Source organism: Diospyros lotus, chromosome 5, assembly GCF_014633365.1.
Source record: "Diospyros lotus cultivar Yz01 chromosome 5, ASM1463336v1, whole genome shotgun sequence".
In the NCBI taxonomy this organism is placed as follows: Eukaryota; Viridiplantae; Streptophyta; class Magnoliopsida; order Ericales; family Ebenaceae; genus Diospyros; species Diospyros lotus.
Window position 1 is genome coordinate 14,277,133 of NC_068342.1, and position 16,637 is coordinate 14,293,769.

At 33.3% G+C, this 16,637-nt stretch overlaps 2 protein-coding genes across 2 annotated transcripts; both read left to right on the forward strand.

The window, feature by feature from the left end:
- The first annotated feature begins 6,152 nt into the window (after positions 1-6,152).
- On the forward strand, positions 6,153-7,844 carry LOC127801206 (cucumber peeling cupredoxin-like). The gene is made up of 2 exons (XM_052336114.1): positions 6,153-6,532; positions 7,163-7,844. Exons 1-2 carry the CDS (start codon positions 6,337-6,339, stop codon positions 7,600-7,602), a joined length of 636 nt encoding a protein of 211 aa, XP_052192074.1. The 5' UTR covers positions 6,153-6,336; the 3' UTR covers positions 7,603-7,844.
- A 4,798-nt stretch (positions 7,845-12,642) lies between these two features.
- Positions 12,643-16,089, forward strand: LOC127801075 (receptor-like serine/threonine-protein kinase At2g45590). The gene is made up of 2 exons (XM_052335915.1): positions 12,643-14,802; positions 15,517-16,089. The coding sequence occupies exons 1-2, from the start codon at positions 12,806-12,808 to the stop codon at positions 15,578-15,580; spliced, it is 2,061 nt and encodes a 686-aa protein (XP_052191875.1). The 5' UTR covers positions 12,643-12,805; the 3' UTR covers positions 15,581-16,089.
- The last annotated feature ends 548 nt before the right edge of the window (positions 16,090-16,637 follow it).

The window sequence follows — 16,637 nt, forward strand, 5'->3', positions numbered from 1 at the left end:
AACCGAAAGTTTATTGTATGAAACAAAAATGATATTCTAAAATCCATTAAATATGCTAAAATTTAATTTGTCAAACTTCATTAATTTCTAAAATTCCAAAAATCCTTTCGCAAGCCAATTCAGAAACAGAGCCTCGCATTGCTCCTAATTTTCAGATTTTTCATTTATCTCCTTAAATTTTAAAATTTTTCATTTACCCTCTTTTATCATTTGATTTGATTTTTCATATACCTCAATACCTTTCAAAACTTTTCAAATACACTATAGTTTTTTACACGCATCACATATAGAATTTATTTATAATTTTTGTAAATATAATCCTCGTAATATCTTGTGCTAGAGAAAAAATGATATAATAATTTTGTAAAAATAAAGAGGTTAATCTATTTTTTATTTTATTTTTATTTAAATATAATATTTTAATTGAACATGTTCTAATATACATAAAAAACATATATTTATATTTATACATGTATATTTTGTAGCTTCCGTGACAACATTTGTAACGCTCCACCCTTGGTAACCATTAAACCAAAAGTCCCTCGTACTAATACTAATCAATAAGTATATACATAGCTAAATTTCTATATCCATGGCATAGGTACCAAGTTCTCTAAAGAGAACTAGTACAAAGAAAGGCTAAAAGTTAAACAATTTGGTGGATTTCATGTGTGTTTCTTATTGTTTATTTTATTTATATATTTTTTGTTTGATGTTGTTGTCGTCTTAATATAATAATTAATTTATATATCGATAAATTCATTTTTAAACCATTAAAACTTTGTAAAAAATAAAATGATAAGAGAACGTCAGACATTCTCAGCACAACTCTCAAATATTTGCAAAGTTCTTGTTTCAATATTATAGGCATTCTTTTTTTACCATGGCTCACATATTTATATAAGAATTTTGGGGTTTGTGATGTGCACCATTAATATTTCACAATCAACTAAGATTTAGACTCATGAATAAGTTTGATCTCTTCTGAGATTTCTAGTGGAATTTTTAAAATTGTTGAGAAATTTGTATCTTGGTTTATAAATAAATTAATCTTTAAAAAATATACTTTCAGTAAAATTAGTTCATATATGATTTTCAAAACATTTTATAAAGTCATTTTACATATATATATTGAAAAACATCATACTTATATAGTTATATATGTCTTTCAAAATAGTTAAATATTGGTTTTAGTTGATAAAGAAGTATGAAGATTATAAAAATATATTTATTTAAATTGAAAAACTTCAAACTTGTATATTCTTATATTTTTCAAAATATAAAAACATAGTTTTGTAATAATTGAGTTTGATGTAAAATGTCTGAGAAAATATTTTGAAAGTTCTGCTAAGTATAACAGCTATTTTGTTAAACTAAGTATATGTATTTTTAAAACTTTTAAAAATAAAATATTCAAGTATTATTTTAAAACTTATTCGCTGCCTTTGATAAAAAATAGTTTTGTTAATCATGTATTGTTCAGTATAATTTTCAATACATTCAATCATGTGTTTCATAAAAATCTACTAAGCATATTTTGCAAAAAAAAAACTATGCTTTTCTTAAGCTCGATCGAGTATGGTATTTGTATAATCAAGTATCTTTATAAAAACTAAAATCTAAGCATATTTTTTAAGTAGAGTATTACTCTATGTATTTTTTAAATCAGTTGATCATATGTTTTAGCAAAACATTATTGCAATCGACTATTAATATTTCATTCTCGAGTAAATTTTACAAGCTATCTGTATTTCCAAAATCAGTAGAGTAAGGAATGTTTTTAATTGAGTATTTTTCTAATATCAAAACTTAAAGTATCTTCTTAGTCGAGTATGTTTTTCTCTCAATCGATTAATATACTTTTACAACTGATTATATATATGAGTTAATTGAGTAAAATATTACTAAGTACTTGTGTTTATTTTAATCGAGTATTATCTATCTAAATTCAAGTATATTATTGTGTTAGTCGACTAAGCTTAGCCCAATAATCAAGTGCTTGTTATACAGCCTATGCATTATCTGAGTTAGTAGAATAATGACTTTGTCATACTTGAGCAAGATTTTTGCAAGGCTTCCATATAATCGATCGTAGGACTTATCCAATCGAGTGTGCATTTCATTACTCAAATGAGTCTATAAGTTAATCTAGTAACTGGTATCTGATTTCAAATTTTATAGTCGTTACTCATATAAGCAAAAATGGACCAGTTTTGACCGTTAGAGTTTTTGTTTACTTAGTTCAATGCATTTAACTGTATTTTCTTATAAAATAATGTTATAATATATTTATTTATATATATTGCATATGGTTCTAACGAATTTGACAATTAATGGTACAATCAAATAAGTTACCAACGTGTGTAGATTTTCATACCATTCTTCTGGAGTCTCGAACTTTTATAAAAGGCCAAAAGTAACAAGATATGAAGTTGTCGTTTAGTGATTAACGAAAGATGTCGATGTTGTTCCAAACTCAGTTAGTTATCTTATTTTGGGCTAATGCTTGAAGAAAGCGTTCGTCATACTTAATATTTTTCACTTCCAAGTTACTATTTGGTGAGATTAATTATATATTTTTCTAAATCAGGTTGTATAAGAGAGTTTAGTACTTTATTTATTAATTATTTCAAAATCTTTGTTGTCAAAGAGAAAAGTGATATTATCATACATCTTATATTTTTCTCTTGAGATATCCTTACACATGTTTTGCGTAAACTCAAAAAGGGTTATGCTTGCACATTTAAAAAGTAATGTACTAATTGTGGACGAGTCTCTTATAAAAAAACCTCATGTAAAGGTTTTTATTTAACTCGTAAAAAGTAAATGTTACTGCTTAACATGTAAAAAGTAGAGGTTGTTGCTCAAACTTTGAAAAGTGGGAGATTCATATTTTGTCTGTAAAAATAGGGGTTATTGCTTAACCTGTAAAAGCGGAAGTTCATACTTAACTCATTAAAAGTGGATGTTATAATTAAATATTTTAAAATTACTATTCTCAATTAATGTTTTCAAAATCTTTAAAGAGAAACTAAGGGAGTGGACAAAACCAGTTGGCTGAACTACTTAAAAACTATTGTGTCCATGATGATTTTTTGCTATATTATTTACAACAACATTTTTCTTTATCTATTATGCATATATCTTTCATACATAAATTCAACATATCACATTGTTTTTCAAACTGTCACTTAAAACATTTTTATGATTAGAATTATCTTAAATATCATACTCATTTACAATTTCAATATTATTTTGTAATATACTCATTTTAAATATACTTTTTTATCTTTACATAAAAAATGATATGTATAAAATATATTTCACATTCAATTTTTATAAAACATCTCTTTCAATCTCTTATACGCTATTTCACGAAATTTCTATTAGTATTATGTTTTGTTCCATTTTTCATTCGTTATGTAAAAAGATTTTCAAACATTAGTTTTGTTGCATACAAATATGATTTCTAGACATATTTCTAATATACATACATTCTCATATCAATTTCATCATATATAAATCAAATGTCAAAAAGATACTTTCTTAATTTATCTTATATAAGAAATCATGTGTGTTGTTTAAGTATTATTATTTAGTTTATCTACCGCTACATTTGTTCGTAGTTTTATGAAAAGTGTTTTATTTTGATAACTTTAATATTGCATCATAATCTTTAAAATATTTTCATTATTTATAAAGATAATAAAAAAATTCAATTCATCCCCAGTAATATTTTAATTGTCTTATTTGTATTTTTGGTTATGAAAATATCCCACAAGAGACTTTTTAAAGAGACTTAAAAGTCCCCCCCAAAACCCTTTTCATTAGAGTCTGTTGAGACTTTCCAAATTACCCATTGGCTAGCAGGGTCTCCCAAAAGCTTTTGGGCTACAGATCTTATTTGACTTTTTAGCTTTTATTTTTAGCTTGTGGGCTTTGTTCCTTTTTGGTTTCGTGATTGGATTGATATGGAATACTCTTTGTTAATGCCAACACCATTTTCTTCCAAAATCATTTTTGTTTAATTATTTTGTTATTTGGATCGTGCTTAAGTTTGTCCAATCTCAACGACTACCACTGAGTCAATTGATCCTAAATTCTCAAAGTCACACTCTACCCGATAATTCTTAGATTTTGATAACCATGGCGAAGTGTCCAAATCCGACATCATTTTTATTACACTAAAAAATGATATCATTGCAATTTAACTCTTATCATAGACTCAACAAAATATATAGTCTAAGGAAAAATGATTTAATTGGGACAAAGGCATGTTTGTTGCCCAACTAATCCATATCAATTACTTTATAATGAAGATTGATGTTAACAACCAAGACAACAATGCCACGATTTAAAACAAATTATATCTTGACTTGTGTGAACATTAGTTTTTGTTGTTATTTTATTATATTTTGTTGGTGACATTATGTTACACTATTCAATTCACAAAGTCATGTTCCAAAAATAATTGAGGTTTTTCTATGGAATCTCCCAAGTTGAAAGGGTCATGGGCTATTATCTTCATGCTTTAGTTTTTAATTTTGAGTTTTAAATTTATTTTTAATTTTATTTTTTAAATGTCTATTTTGAGATAGTTGAAAATATATTTTTTTATTTGTAGGATTTTTTCTATTTTGAAAATTTTAAGTGTATTTATAATGAAAACAACCAAAATAACGTTTGAGTTTTTTTTTTCAAAATTTTTCTTTATGTAAAAAAAATAAAAATAAATATATTTTTATAATTTTAAAAAATTAAAAATAAACTAAAAATAATAAAGACAACAAGATGTTATACTTTTGAACTTTAGTAATTGTTGAGGTTATGATGACAGCTAATGGGTGGCCTGTCACTAGTTTTTTTTTTTCTTTACACTTTTTAGTTTCCTTAAAATTAAGGAAGATGAGAGAGAAAATATGGTATTTTAGTCCTTCTATATTATTTTTAAACTCAAAAAAAGTTACTATAATTTTTAAAATGTAGGAAATAAATTAATTTAATTAGACCAAACCTAGAGGTGGTTGTTAAAATAAAAAATCTCACATTGTCACCCACTTGTATATTATTCAAAACATTTGATCCCTTAAAAAGTAAAGCTAAAAACAAATTAAAATCTTTAAAGGCCATGCATAAAAATAAGAGAATTTTGTAACCCGAGGGACAAGACCAATCAAGGCTACAAATTTTATGTAGGTGACAACTATTCCTTTGTCAATTAGCCAAAAATGATAGTACTATTAAATTATCAAAGGCAAATAGTAAGTTGCATACGTCACATTTGCTAACAACTATCTTGATTAAAAATTGTTCTTTTTGAGCTAAAATGAGGTGGTCGGACATGAGTTTACAATAACAAGGAATTGACACTGGGAGGTGGTTGGTACCTACAAACACTCTGATGCTCAAGTAAGTAAAAAGGTAAATTGACAAGGTTTTGGTAGGGTCAAAAGAACATACTTGAGCTGTTGGAGAGAGCTGATTCATATAGAGGAATAAGAGGTGTTTCTGTATGTATGCGTCGTGTATTTGTAGGGTGATGGGACTAGATATCCGGTATCGACGGGATTCCCTAATGGTGGTATGGTGTCGACAAAATCTTCATTAATGTGGATGAAATTTGTCATTAATGTAGATGCGATATATCATTAATGAGAATGTGATCTTATACAGACGCAAGAATACCTAACATGCGATTGCAATGATGTTGTTGTAAGTTGGAGTAGGGACATAATCGGGTTAGGGTCGGGCCAAGATAGGGTTGTGATGGAGCTAGGTTGGGCCATGGGCCAAGATAGACCTAGATTCGATTAGCCTCGATTTGAGTTGGTACAGTGAAAAAAATATACATAAAAATCTATTTCCTTTTTTTATTATTACTTAATTAAAACAAATATTTATATTTTTTAAGATAGAGATCTCTGAATCAGAATAGGCTGAATAAAGATTTAAAATCTCAAGTTTAATGACATGATTTTAATAATTACATGTATGCCTAGCACGGTCTCATATGTAAATAATAAGAATATGTAATTAAATTTTAAGAGTAAAGTAATAATTAGACCAGACGGTATCCTGATATTTTTAAAAAAATTAAAAAATGTTACAAATGGAACTCTTGTATTCACAAACTCTAATTTAATTCGATTTCAAACCCTCGGTTGGCCCGTGAAATTTGGGCCGACCTCAGACCGCATCTCCCGGTACTACCTGCTATGCACCATTCCTCCAGGACAAATGATAAAGTTTTTCTAGCATTGCGACACCAATCTACTACCACTCCCAGCATATGCCCCTCGGATCTTAGATTGGACGGTCATCCCTGGCTAACGAGATATGGCAACGGCGAACATGACGTATCTGACGGTCGCGGCTTGTCTGATCGCCGCTGTCGCAGCGAACACCACTCAATACTCCAACCACACGGTGGGCGGCGCCGCTGGCTGGCTCTTCAACGCCACTACCAAAACCGCCGCCGCCAATTACTCCGCCTGGGCCGCCTCTCAGACCTTCAACCTCGGTGACTATCTAAGTAAGCATTCAGCTGGATGCTGCTCTTTTCTTGATCTGTTGTCTATTTTCTCAGAAAATGGTGAAAATGTGAGATTCCAGCTCTAAACATTTTTGTGCTTGTTGATTTTGAGTTTGGTTCTTTTCAATCCGCTTTGCTGATTTGAACTTGCGATTGTCTTCGTTTCAACTTGAATCTGCAAATCTGTCGGATAAATGAATTAATCTTAAGTTCTCTGGCTATTTGATTTGAGAAATTCTCTGGCTATTAATCTTAGTAACTGCATTTTGTGCCCCGTTGACCTCCTGGAACTAATTTGCTTTCTCGATGACTATCAAAATCTCCCATTCTGTTGCCTGCCTTAATTTTCTCACCATCCAAACGAAGTTTCTAATTCTAGTTCAATGTTCTACAGTATTTTCGAGCCAATAGGATATATTCATGACTGGTAACTCACTATCAATTCAAATAAGCACCTGTTTGGCTGCTAAGAAAATTGAAGATCGCTTTTTCGCTGAAAACCTAATTCAATTGGACGAACATTTAAATCATCTTCGTTTCCGCCACTTTCTCGCCAACCACACACACAATGCCACGTGATTCGTCTTACTTTTCACCTGAAATTATTTGTTTTCTTTTCTCGACGTGTAGTATTCAACACGAATACGAACCAAACGGTGATCCAGACCTACAACGAGACGACCTACTCTAGCTGCACCATTGACGACACATCCGACGACGACGCCGTCCAGTACGGCGGAGGCAGCGAAAATTTTGGCCAGCCAGCGACGATCGCCGTCCCACTAACGATCAAGGGCAAGAACTACTACTTCTCCGACGCCAACGACGGCTTCCAGTGCGAGCACGGGATGGCCTTTGAGATCTTCGTGAACCGCGGCCTCGGCCTCCCTCCGAGCCTCAATCAGCCACCGCCGCCTCCCTACGCCCCGCCGCCATCGCCTCCGGAAGCCCAGGCGCCGCCAGTCACGGTGATCGGCAACCAGCCGACCGGTGGGGGGATGAAGGTTAGTGCTAACATCCGCTGGTTGACCAGTGCCGTGTTACTGGGAATCCTATGGCAGGCGTCGTAATTTCTTCACGATGTGGTGGCAAAGTGAGCGGTAGGGATACGACTTACGAGACTGACTAGAATTTGACTCGGTTCTGTTGATTGTTTGGTTACTGGAGAGAGGATGACTCTTTCAAGGATATAAATTTTTTGTACTTCATATTTAATATCAATTTTTAGCCTTAAAACTCCCATTTCATTATGCAGATTATTGTGTATTTTCATGGTATTATAATTTAATTATTATATATTATTAATTTATAATAGTTCTGATTGCTTTGTTTTAATTTTTTATATTGTGTAAGGCAATCAATTATTAAGTTTTTATGATATGAATGCATGATTAGTTATTTTGAACATTTTCTCGTAAGGCGTTATTTAATTTTTGCTTGAGGGTGTAAAATTGTGTCAGCGGGCTGTGTGTGTGTTGTAGGTAAGATTTGGGCTGGATGCGGGCCCAACGATGGGCCTCATGGTTTGAGGCCCAGGTTGACTAGACGGCAGCTATCTTACAGTTATAAAAAAAAGTTTTAATTATATTAAGGAAATTAGAAAGGCCCAAATGTAAAGGCCCATGGGCAAGCGCCATGATGAGATTTCTTATCCGAGTAATAAGGTTTAGGCTTTTAGCCTTTAGCTTTGGTCTCAAAATTAAATTATTTATATTTACCAAAATTTATAGGTAAGTCATTTTCCACATCTGGACGCTTTTAAAATATTTTCCATTTTTTTATTATCGAAATTATAGAAAGTACAAAAAGTGTTCCATAAGAAATATTACACTTATAGGTAGGCAATATACTCCACAAGAATAGAATAGAATGTTGATCCAAATAAAAGATTTTTTGTTTATGTAAAAAGATAAAAATTATGAACATTCAATGGTATCGGAGGACACTGTACTTTTTATAATATAATGATTTTTTTTTTCACATGTGATGCAAAAAAGATATATTATATAATATAAACATCTGATATATATCACGAAAAATATATTACATAATATAATATATTATTTATATTATATAATAAGGCAGGGTTTTTATTTGATTCAAATTAGAGTATCCCTAAACAAGGGCAGGCAGAGGGTGGCGGGAGTGGATCTCCAACAGGCGACAGAGGTGGGTTTTGATAGCGGCAGCTTGGGTTAAGGGCTCGGGCCGCTCGGCTAGTCGGCTCCACCTTCTGGGGCTTCGCATTTCTTCCCACTTACTACTTTCTCCTTTCTCGAATCCTCGTGAATCTGTAAAAGCGCCCTAAAGCACACACAGGCACACTTGACTTTTTCGGTTGGGTCCTGCATCTCGAGGGGACACAAAAGTCAATGTCCATATTCCAATGTACTCTAGGACGTGTTTGATAACACAAGCTGAAAAATAATATTAAAAAATCAAAACTAATCCTCTTTAAGAATTAATTTTTTTTAATTTAATAAAAAAATCTAGCACTTTTTTAATTGGGTGAAAAACAAATTTCATTTAAAAAATTAACAATAAAATATGAAAAATTGTAATTTAACTAAAAAATATATATATTTTTTTATATTTTTCATCCCAATCAAACACACCTTTTAAGTTCTTTAGTGTGCCCAAAAGTTGGACTTTTCATCTTATAAACAATTCATTTATGTATCATATTAAAAATAATTATAATAATTAGAGCTTATTCAATTGCAATTTTATTTTTAAAATGAAAAATGAAATTACAGTAAAACGACAACTTCAATCCAATTGAGTCTTGCCTACCTATTTCTACGATCATATTAATCGTTGGTTATTATGTAAAGTTTAATTAGTGTAAAATTTTATATGAATTTTTATGAGTTGCTATGTTTTTTTTAATTAAGATAGAGTTTCTTAATTAATATATATATCAAAAAATATGAAATATATAAAGTATTTCAGGTAAAAGTGATTTTCATTATGTTTGTTAAATTTATTTAAAAGAAATCACGTGATTTTTTATTTTTTATTTTTCAGATAAATTTATCTTTCACTCATTTTGAATAAGTTATTTTAAATATTATAGATAAATTTTTTTGATTTAATTTTATTTTATTTATTTTAAGAAATGTCATTAAAATAATTTTTTTAAATATTTTTAAATTTTCAAACGGAGCTGACATAATAGCTAACCTCATGCCCAAACGGTCCAACCTCTAATTTTTATTTGGTTTTGACTTCTGGAGATTCTAAAGAACACAAGAGCAAAAGATGGTACTAAGGTGTGAAAATATAAGATATAAATTGTGAAAAATATATTTTGCACATGAAATATTTTGCGTAGTAAAGTTACATATAGCACATATTTTGTGCGCATGTCACGTTATCTATATTGTATGAAATATTGATACTCATGAATATTATAAAATTCCTAAAATGCCATAAAACTTAAAATTTTACAAAAATATAACACATTTTGCTTTCGTTTTGTGTAGTAATTTCATACCAAATTATACATTTTGTTTTGTTACACCCAGCAAAATAAATAATCAGAGTGAATTAACAAAATTAAGTAAAAAAATTGAAAAGAGGAGATAACACCACATGACAACCCGAGAGACCACCTCGAGTTGCCCTTATATGAGGGGTCACTTGAGGATGGCTCAACCACAAGGTTGGAAGCCTTATGAGCATGGTCGCAGTCGCACCCTTGTGCCAACACCCATGCACTCTAGTGCCTCAATAACCTAGAATGAGGGTCACTTGATAGAGCCACAAGCGCACACCAACACCCACATTTGTATCCTTACCTTTACAAGACTCGATTAGAATTACCTCTAAATTACTCGACGAGAAAATCAGATTGTCTAACATTTGGTAGTCTCTTTCATCATTATAAATATGACATCTTTTTTCTACTCTATATATATTCTTTCACACTTATATTTTCTTTTTATATTTGAGTATTTCGCATTTTTGAAATACTAATTTAAATATAAGAGAATCTCCTTAAAAATTCTCATCTATCCCTTTATAGAGTCACCCATTCACATAAACCATCCTGTTCATTTTTATACTTTATTTATACAAACAGCTTTGCGTATTATATCATAATTTTCTTTCTTTGTTTTTATTTTTTTTATTTTTTGGCTTAGGGTAAAGTTGTGTTCACATGGGAAGGTATGAAAAGTGGCTCGTGGAATAGTAACCCGAGTAAGTCAACTCTTTTCTGATCCGGGTCAGACATTCGGACCCCAGCAGGCCCTTCTGTCGCGATGACGTCATCTCAACGTCACGTGACACAAGCACCGTTCCCGTGTAACCATCGAAATGAATCAAATGATTCCAAGCCCGTAGACAGTGGACTAACTCAGGTCAAGAAATGGGTGAAATTATTAAAAAAGTTTTCCGAATAAGAAAAAGACTAAAAAAATAATACATTTATTCAAAATCAACAATAATTTATATTAATAAATAAATTTATTATTTATTTATAATCATGAATAATTTTATTATTATTATGAATTATAAATGATCACGCAATTGGTGAAAAGACGAAATAATCCATTTGATATTAAGGGCGAGCTCTGACATTGTAGGACTCTCTCCGTCCGCAAAATTCCCAACTGAATCTACAGATGTACGTTTGTTGGGAACTGACCACTCACCACTAACTCTGTTTGTGGCAGAAGGCAGGTTATTATATATGTATATTTAAAAATATTAATTACAAATTCTTTATAAAATATATTATTATTATTATTATTATATACAATGAATCTAATACTCCTAAAAATCACAATGTCAACGTTAGAGCCCAATCTAAAAATAAAAGTATATATATTTATTAGATTTATATTGCGTTTGTTAAAATAAATAATATAATATTATATTAAAATAATTTATTCATAAAATTCACGATAACTTATCTATGTGAAAGAAATAAATTTATTTAAAAATTTCAAAATAAGCTGAAAAGTTTTTTATCCTAAATATTTTTTATATTTTATTTTTTATCTATATCTTGATTAATAAATACTATCTTAATTTTTTTTAAAACACCCTTTAAGTTTAAAAAGAGATAATTATGTATTTAAAACACAAAAATTCCAACATAACTGTATGCTTTAACTTTAAGCACAAAAATTCATTAGTAAAGAGGCTCTTGGGCTTATCCTTTTTTTTAAGCACTTATAAACTTTTTTGCTTTTAAGTTGTCAGTATTTAATTTGATAATATATTTAAATAAATGTATCTTAAGCTGTTATTAAATAATTATGTATTTGATTTGAAAAAATTGATAAAATATCAAAATGTGTCAAAAAAATAAAAAATAGACATGTTATTAAATAATATAAATAAAATTCATAAAAATATTAATTTTTAATATAAATAAATTATAATTGATATCTAATTACTAAAATTGTTACAATTACATGTTTATAAATTATATAAAATTATTAAAAATATATTAATATAACATATTTATATTACATACATACATATATATATATATAAAAAGGTGATCGATAGAGAAAGAAGCAATGGACAATGAAAAAGTTGTGCGTGATAAATGACAACTACGACGATGAAGAGTTAGAAGAAAGTGATGATAGAGAAGTAGTGAGATAAAAGAGATGGCTAGATTGAAAATTAAGAAATTATGTGAAGATAAATCTATTATTTACTTGATTAACACAAAAAACTCCTACAAATTTATTTGAAAAAGCAAGAGGTTAACTTATCTTAAATGTTATTAAGATAACTTATGAAGTTAAAATAGCTTATAAGTGCTCAAACTGGTAAGCCAAACACCCTGATAATGTGTGGTTGGGGTGTTAAAGATTGGATGATGGCTGGCCATTGGCCAATCAAACTAGATAATACGAAACAGAAGGGGTAACATTGTCCTTTTACGGTCGCCGTTAACACGTGAACAGAGGAGGCCGTCACGTCAGTATAGCTTGATAGACGGACGGGTGGGTGTGGCTTATTAGTGTCGAGGGAGCCAAACGTAATTTTACGCGGTCTCAGATCACTGCCAGCATGCGTCACTGCGATGACAGCGCTGTCAGTTTAGTGTTACTCCCCCAATAGAAAACGGCTTCTTGGTCCTTTGTTTAGCGGAGGGTGAGGAGAGGGAGGAGAGAGAGTGAGACCCTCTCCCCCTCTCACGAGTCTCTTTCCTTCCAATCTTCATATTCTCTCCGCACTGCGCAACAGCAAATGAAATGAATTTCTAATACATTTTCAACCCTCGCTTCTTCATCTCTTGCAGCAGCAATGCCGTCACGTGCACTTCCGTTTTCCGATATTCCCTCGGCGATTGCGCCGCCGCCGGAGCCTCCGCTCCACCGCCCTCACCACCACCACCGCGCTCACGTGAACCTTATCTCCCCCATCGTAGCTGGAACTCTCACCCTTGCCTGCCTCATTTTCCTCGTTGCTATCTATCGTAAGCTCTCCAAGAAACGCACGGCTCCCGCGGATCTGAAGCCGCCGCACCGGTTCTCGTACGCGCTGCTCCGCCGAGCCACGGCGTCGTTCTCCGCGGCCAACCGCATCGGACAGGGCGGATTCGGCTCGGTTTACAAGGGAACGCTTCCGTCCGGGCAAGACATCGCCGTCAAGCTCATGGACGCTGCTGGTTCTCTGCAGGGAGAGCGGGAGTACCACAATGAACTGTCTCTCGCTTCGAAGATCGAATGCCGAGACGACGTGGTATCTATTCTTGGCTTCTCCTCTGATAAGCGTAGCCGGCGGGGGAGGAGGCTGTTGCTCGTCTACGAGTATATGCAAAACGGCAGTCTCCAAGACGCTTTGTTGGATCGCAAGTGTCCGGAGCTGATGGATTGGAAGAAGAGATTTGCAATCGCCACGAACATTGCGAGAGCCATTCAGTACCTTCACTGTTCGTGTACTCCGCCGATAGTTCACGGCGATATCAAGCCCTCAAATGTTCTATTGGATGCGCATTTCAACGCGAAGATTGCGGACTTTGGCCTAGCTCGAGTGGTCACGGAAGATGAAATTGTCGACACGCATCTAGAACACTGTGAAGAGGGAGCGAAAAGAGGAAATGCGGACGAAAATGGATCTATACTTGAGGAGACGGAGAGTGTATTAACGGAGGAAGTGGCGGTCACTGTGGATCAGTCGCCGGAGAGTTGTGTTAGGATTTTGGATGCCGATGGGGAGGTGTTGTCGCCGGAGATGGGGGCAGCGGAGGCTTCGCCGTCTGAGGCTTTGGACAAGGCCAGTGTCTCAGAGTGTTGTTTTGAGAATGTTGACATTGGCAATAGGAAGGGTGTTGGGAGGAAGAAAAGGCGGGCAGATTGGTGGTGGAAGCAGGACGGCGGCTCGGAGTCGGGGAGAGTTAAGGATTATGTGATGGAGTGGATCGGGAGTGAGATAAAGAAGGAGAGACCCAATGGCGAGTGGATTGCGGAGGACGGCAGTACAGTTAAGGGGAAAGTAAAAACAGAGCAAAAGAAGCGCAGGAAGAAGTTAGAATGGTGGGCTTCATTGGACGAGGAAAGAATTCAGAGGCAGAAGAGGAATCGGAAGCCGAAGGAATGGTGGAAGGAGGAATTTTGTGAAGAACTATCGAAGAAGAAGAAGAAAAGGGAGCTGAAATCTACTAGTAATGGTGGCGGCGGTGGCGAATTCTGGTGGCAGAGAGACACGGACTTAAGGCCTGAGATAAAGAAGGGGAAGAGCAGGGGTAGTAGGGGAAGCATAGATTGGTGGTTGGATGGGCTCAGTGGGGAGTTTAGAAGTGGCAGGAGAAACAGTCAAGATTGGGCCAGTGGAGAAATCCCCAAGAGTGGAGGTGTTAGTAGTACTCCTAGTATGAGAGGAACTGTTTGTTATATTGCCCCTGAATATGGTGGTGGTGGGCAGCTCTCTGAGAAATGTGATGTGTACAGTTATGGCGTTCTCTTACTGGTTCTGGTTTCAGGGCGAAGACCGCTGCAAGTGACAGCCTCGCCAATTTCAGAATTCGAGAGGGCAAATCTTATTTCGTGGGCTCGTCAACTCGCCCGCAATGGCAAGCTTTTGGATCTGCTAGACCCTTGTATCCAGTCGGTGGATCGTGATCAGGCACTGCTGTGCATCACTATTGCACTCCTGTGTCTGCAGAGATCACCAAGCAAGCGGCCGGCCATGAAGGATATTGTGGAGATGCTTCTGGGTGAGGCTGAGCCACCCCATTTGCCATTCGAGTTTTCTCCATCACCACCGTCGAATTTCCCATTCAAATCTAGGAAAAAACTTGGGTGAGTTTATCAGATGTCTTAACTTTTTCATGTTAACAGTAGGGTCAAAAGGGTATTCCGCAGAACTTTCTTACTCTAGTCATTTTGTGTAGAGATGTTAAAAGAAAAAAGAGGAAAAAAATTCATGAATTCAGGTGTAATTCTACTTCGTTGCTTGCATAGTTTGTATATACAATTTCTAACACGATGATTTTGAAGTGCCATAATTCAGGCACTAATTCCAATAGCCCATGACCTGGAAGTGGTTGAATTTTAGGAACGCAGGGCATAAAGATAATGGTTTGAGTGATTTTGTGTTTGTATGACGATTGCTTACTTTTTAGGTGGTAAGACCAGCTCAATTAATTAATTTTATTAGTACCTTGGATTTTGATTAGTTTACTTTGGAACTTTGGGGCCCCAGAAAATATTTTCCTCGTGTAGTTGTCTGGTTGGGTTCCATAGCAAAGCTGGGCTTTTTTTTTTCAAAAAGTGGCATTGATTTCAGTTTAAGGAAAGGAACCGAACTTTGTTAAAAGCCTCTACTTTTGCAAAATGTTTTTTGAGGACATAATGGAAGTATCAGTCAGCTGCATCCCTACAGACACATTTAGCAGAAGAGCAAAAGAAATTGAAAGTAAATTATATTTGGATGAAAATTTGGACAAGCTCACTATCTAAATTCTGCTATTTTGGGACATTAAAACTCCATAACGATTTCCTTTTCGTATACAGGGAATTTTCAACATCAAATTATAAATTGAGATCTAAGACAGTGCTGCTACTTGGTTGGATGTAAACGTAATATGAGTTTATAATGTAAGACTTTTTGGCACTCTTATTTTGGCTGTCACTTTGTATATATCACATTGCTTTCCAGGTGATGATTGCAGAAGCATGAGGCTTTCATCCCCTTGCACATTATAAACATGGAGGATCTGAACAAACAAAAGTCTATTTGAGTGTACTGCTATCTCATGACATTGTAGCCTAAGTTCTAAATTTAACTTTTTAAGCAAAAGTATGATGTTTAACCTTTGATTTAGATTCTCAAACGATACTTCTAATGACATGAAATGATGCTTGGATAGGAGCAAATTTCCCACTGATAACTTATATGGGAAATAATAAATGCTGTTGATGTAATTGGAAAATGAATATTTCCTCATTATCTCACTAGTGCTATATATATAAATAACAGACTTTTCAACCTTCACTACAGATCTAGATGCTTCTCAATTTTTGTTGAATTGTGCTTGATTCTGCAAAGAAAGGGTAGTCTTGTGGGAATAGAATATCTATATATTATCTTTCACTTCAGCATCCATTAGTGATCTTTGGGTGGGTATTTGTTCTTTATTTTTCAACCATCAATTATGGAAGTTGTTAGGTAAAGTCTTTTTTTTTTTTTGTGTGTGTGTGGTAATTTTGAACCAACAATAGTCAGCTAAGTTTGGAGAAACCTTTTGAACATTAATTCTTTATTTGAACCAATGAGTATTTCTTTAAACGGAGGTCAGCTTGGGAAATCTTTTCACTGTTCATAGCATCGATTAAGCTAGTATATGAAATGTGCTGCATAACAATCAATTGCTGCTGCGAATCATGACATTGATATCCGTAATACCTGGTTTTATTTGTATATATATCAGGTGTTTTTTACTTTACTTGAACATGTTTATCGTTGGTTATTAAATTATACTTCTGTATACTTTGCTCATTTTTTGTGTGTGTTTTATTGTGTTCTTCCACAATATATTGACATATGATTGCCATGCCTGAAATTTCTAATTTTCCCACCACTTGCAGCTAAAATTTCTACATGATATTCTAATAGTAAATATGTGCTTGTGTGC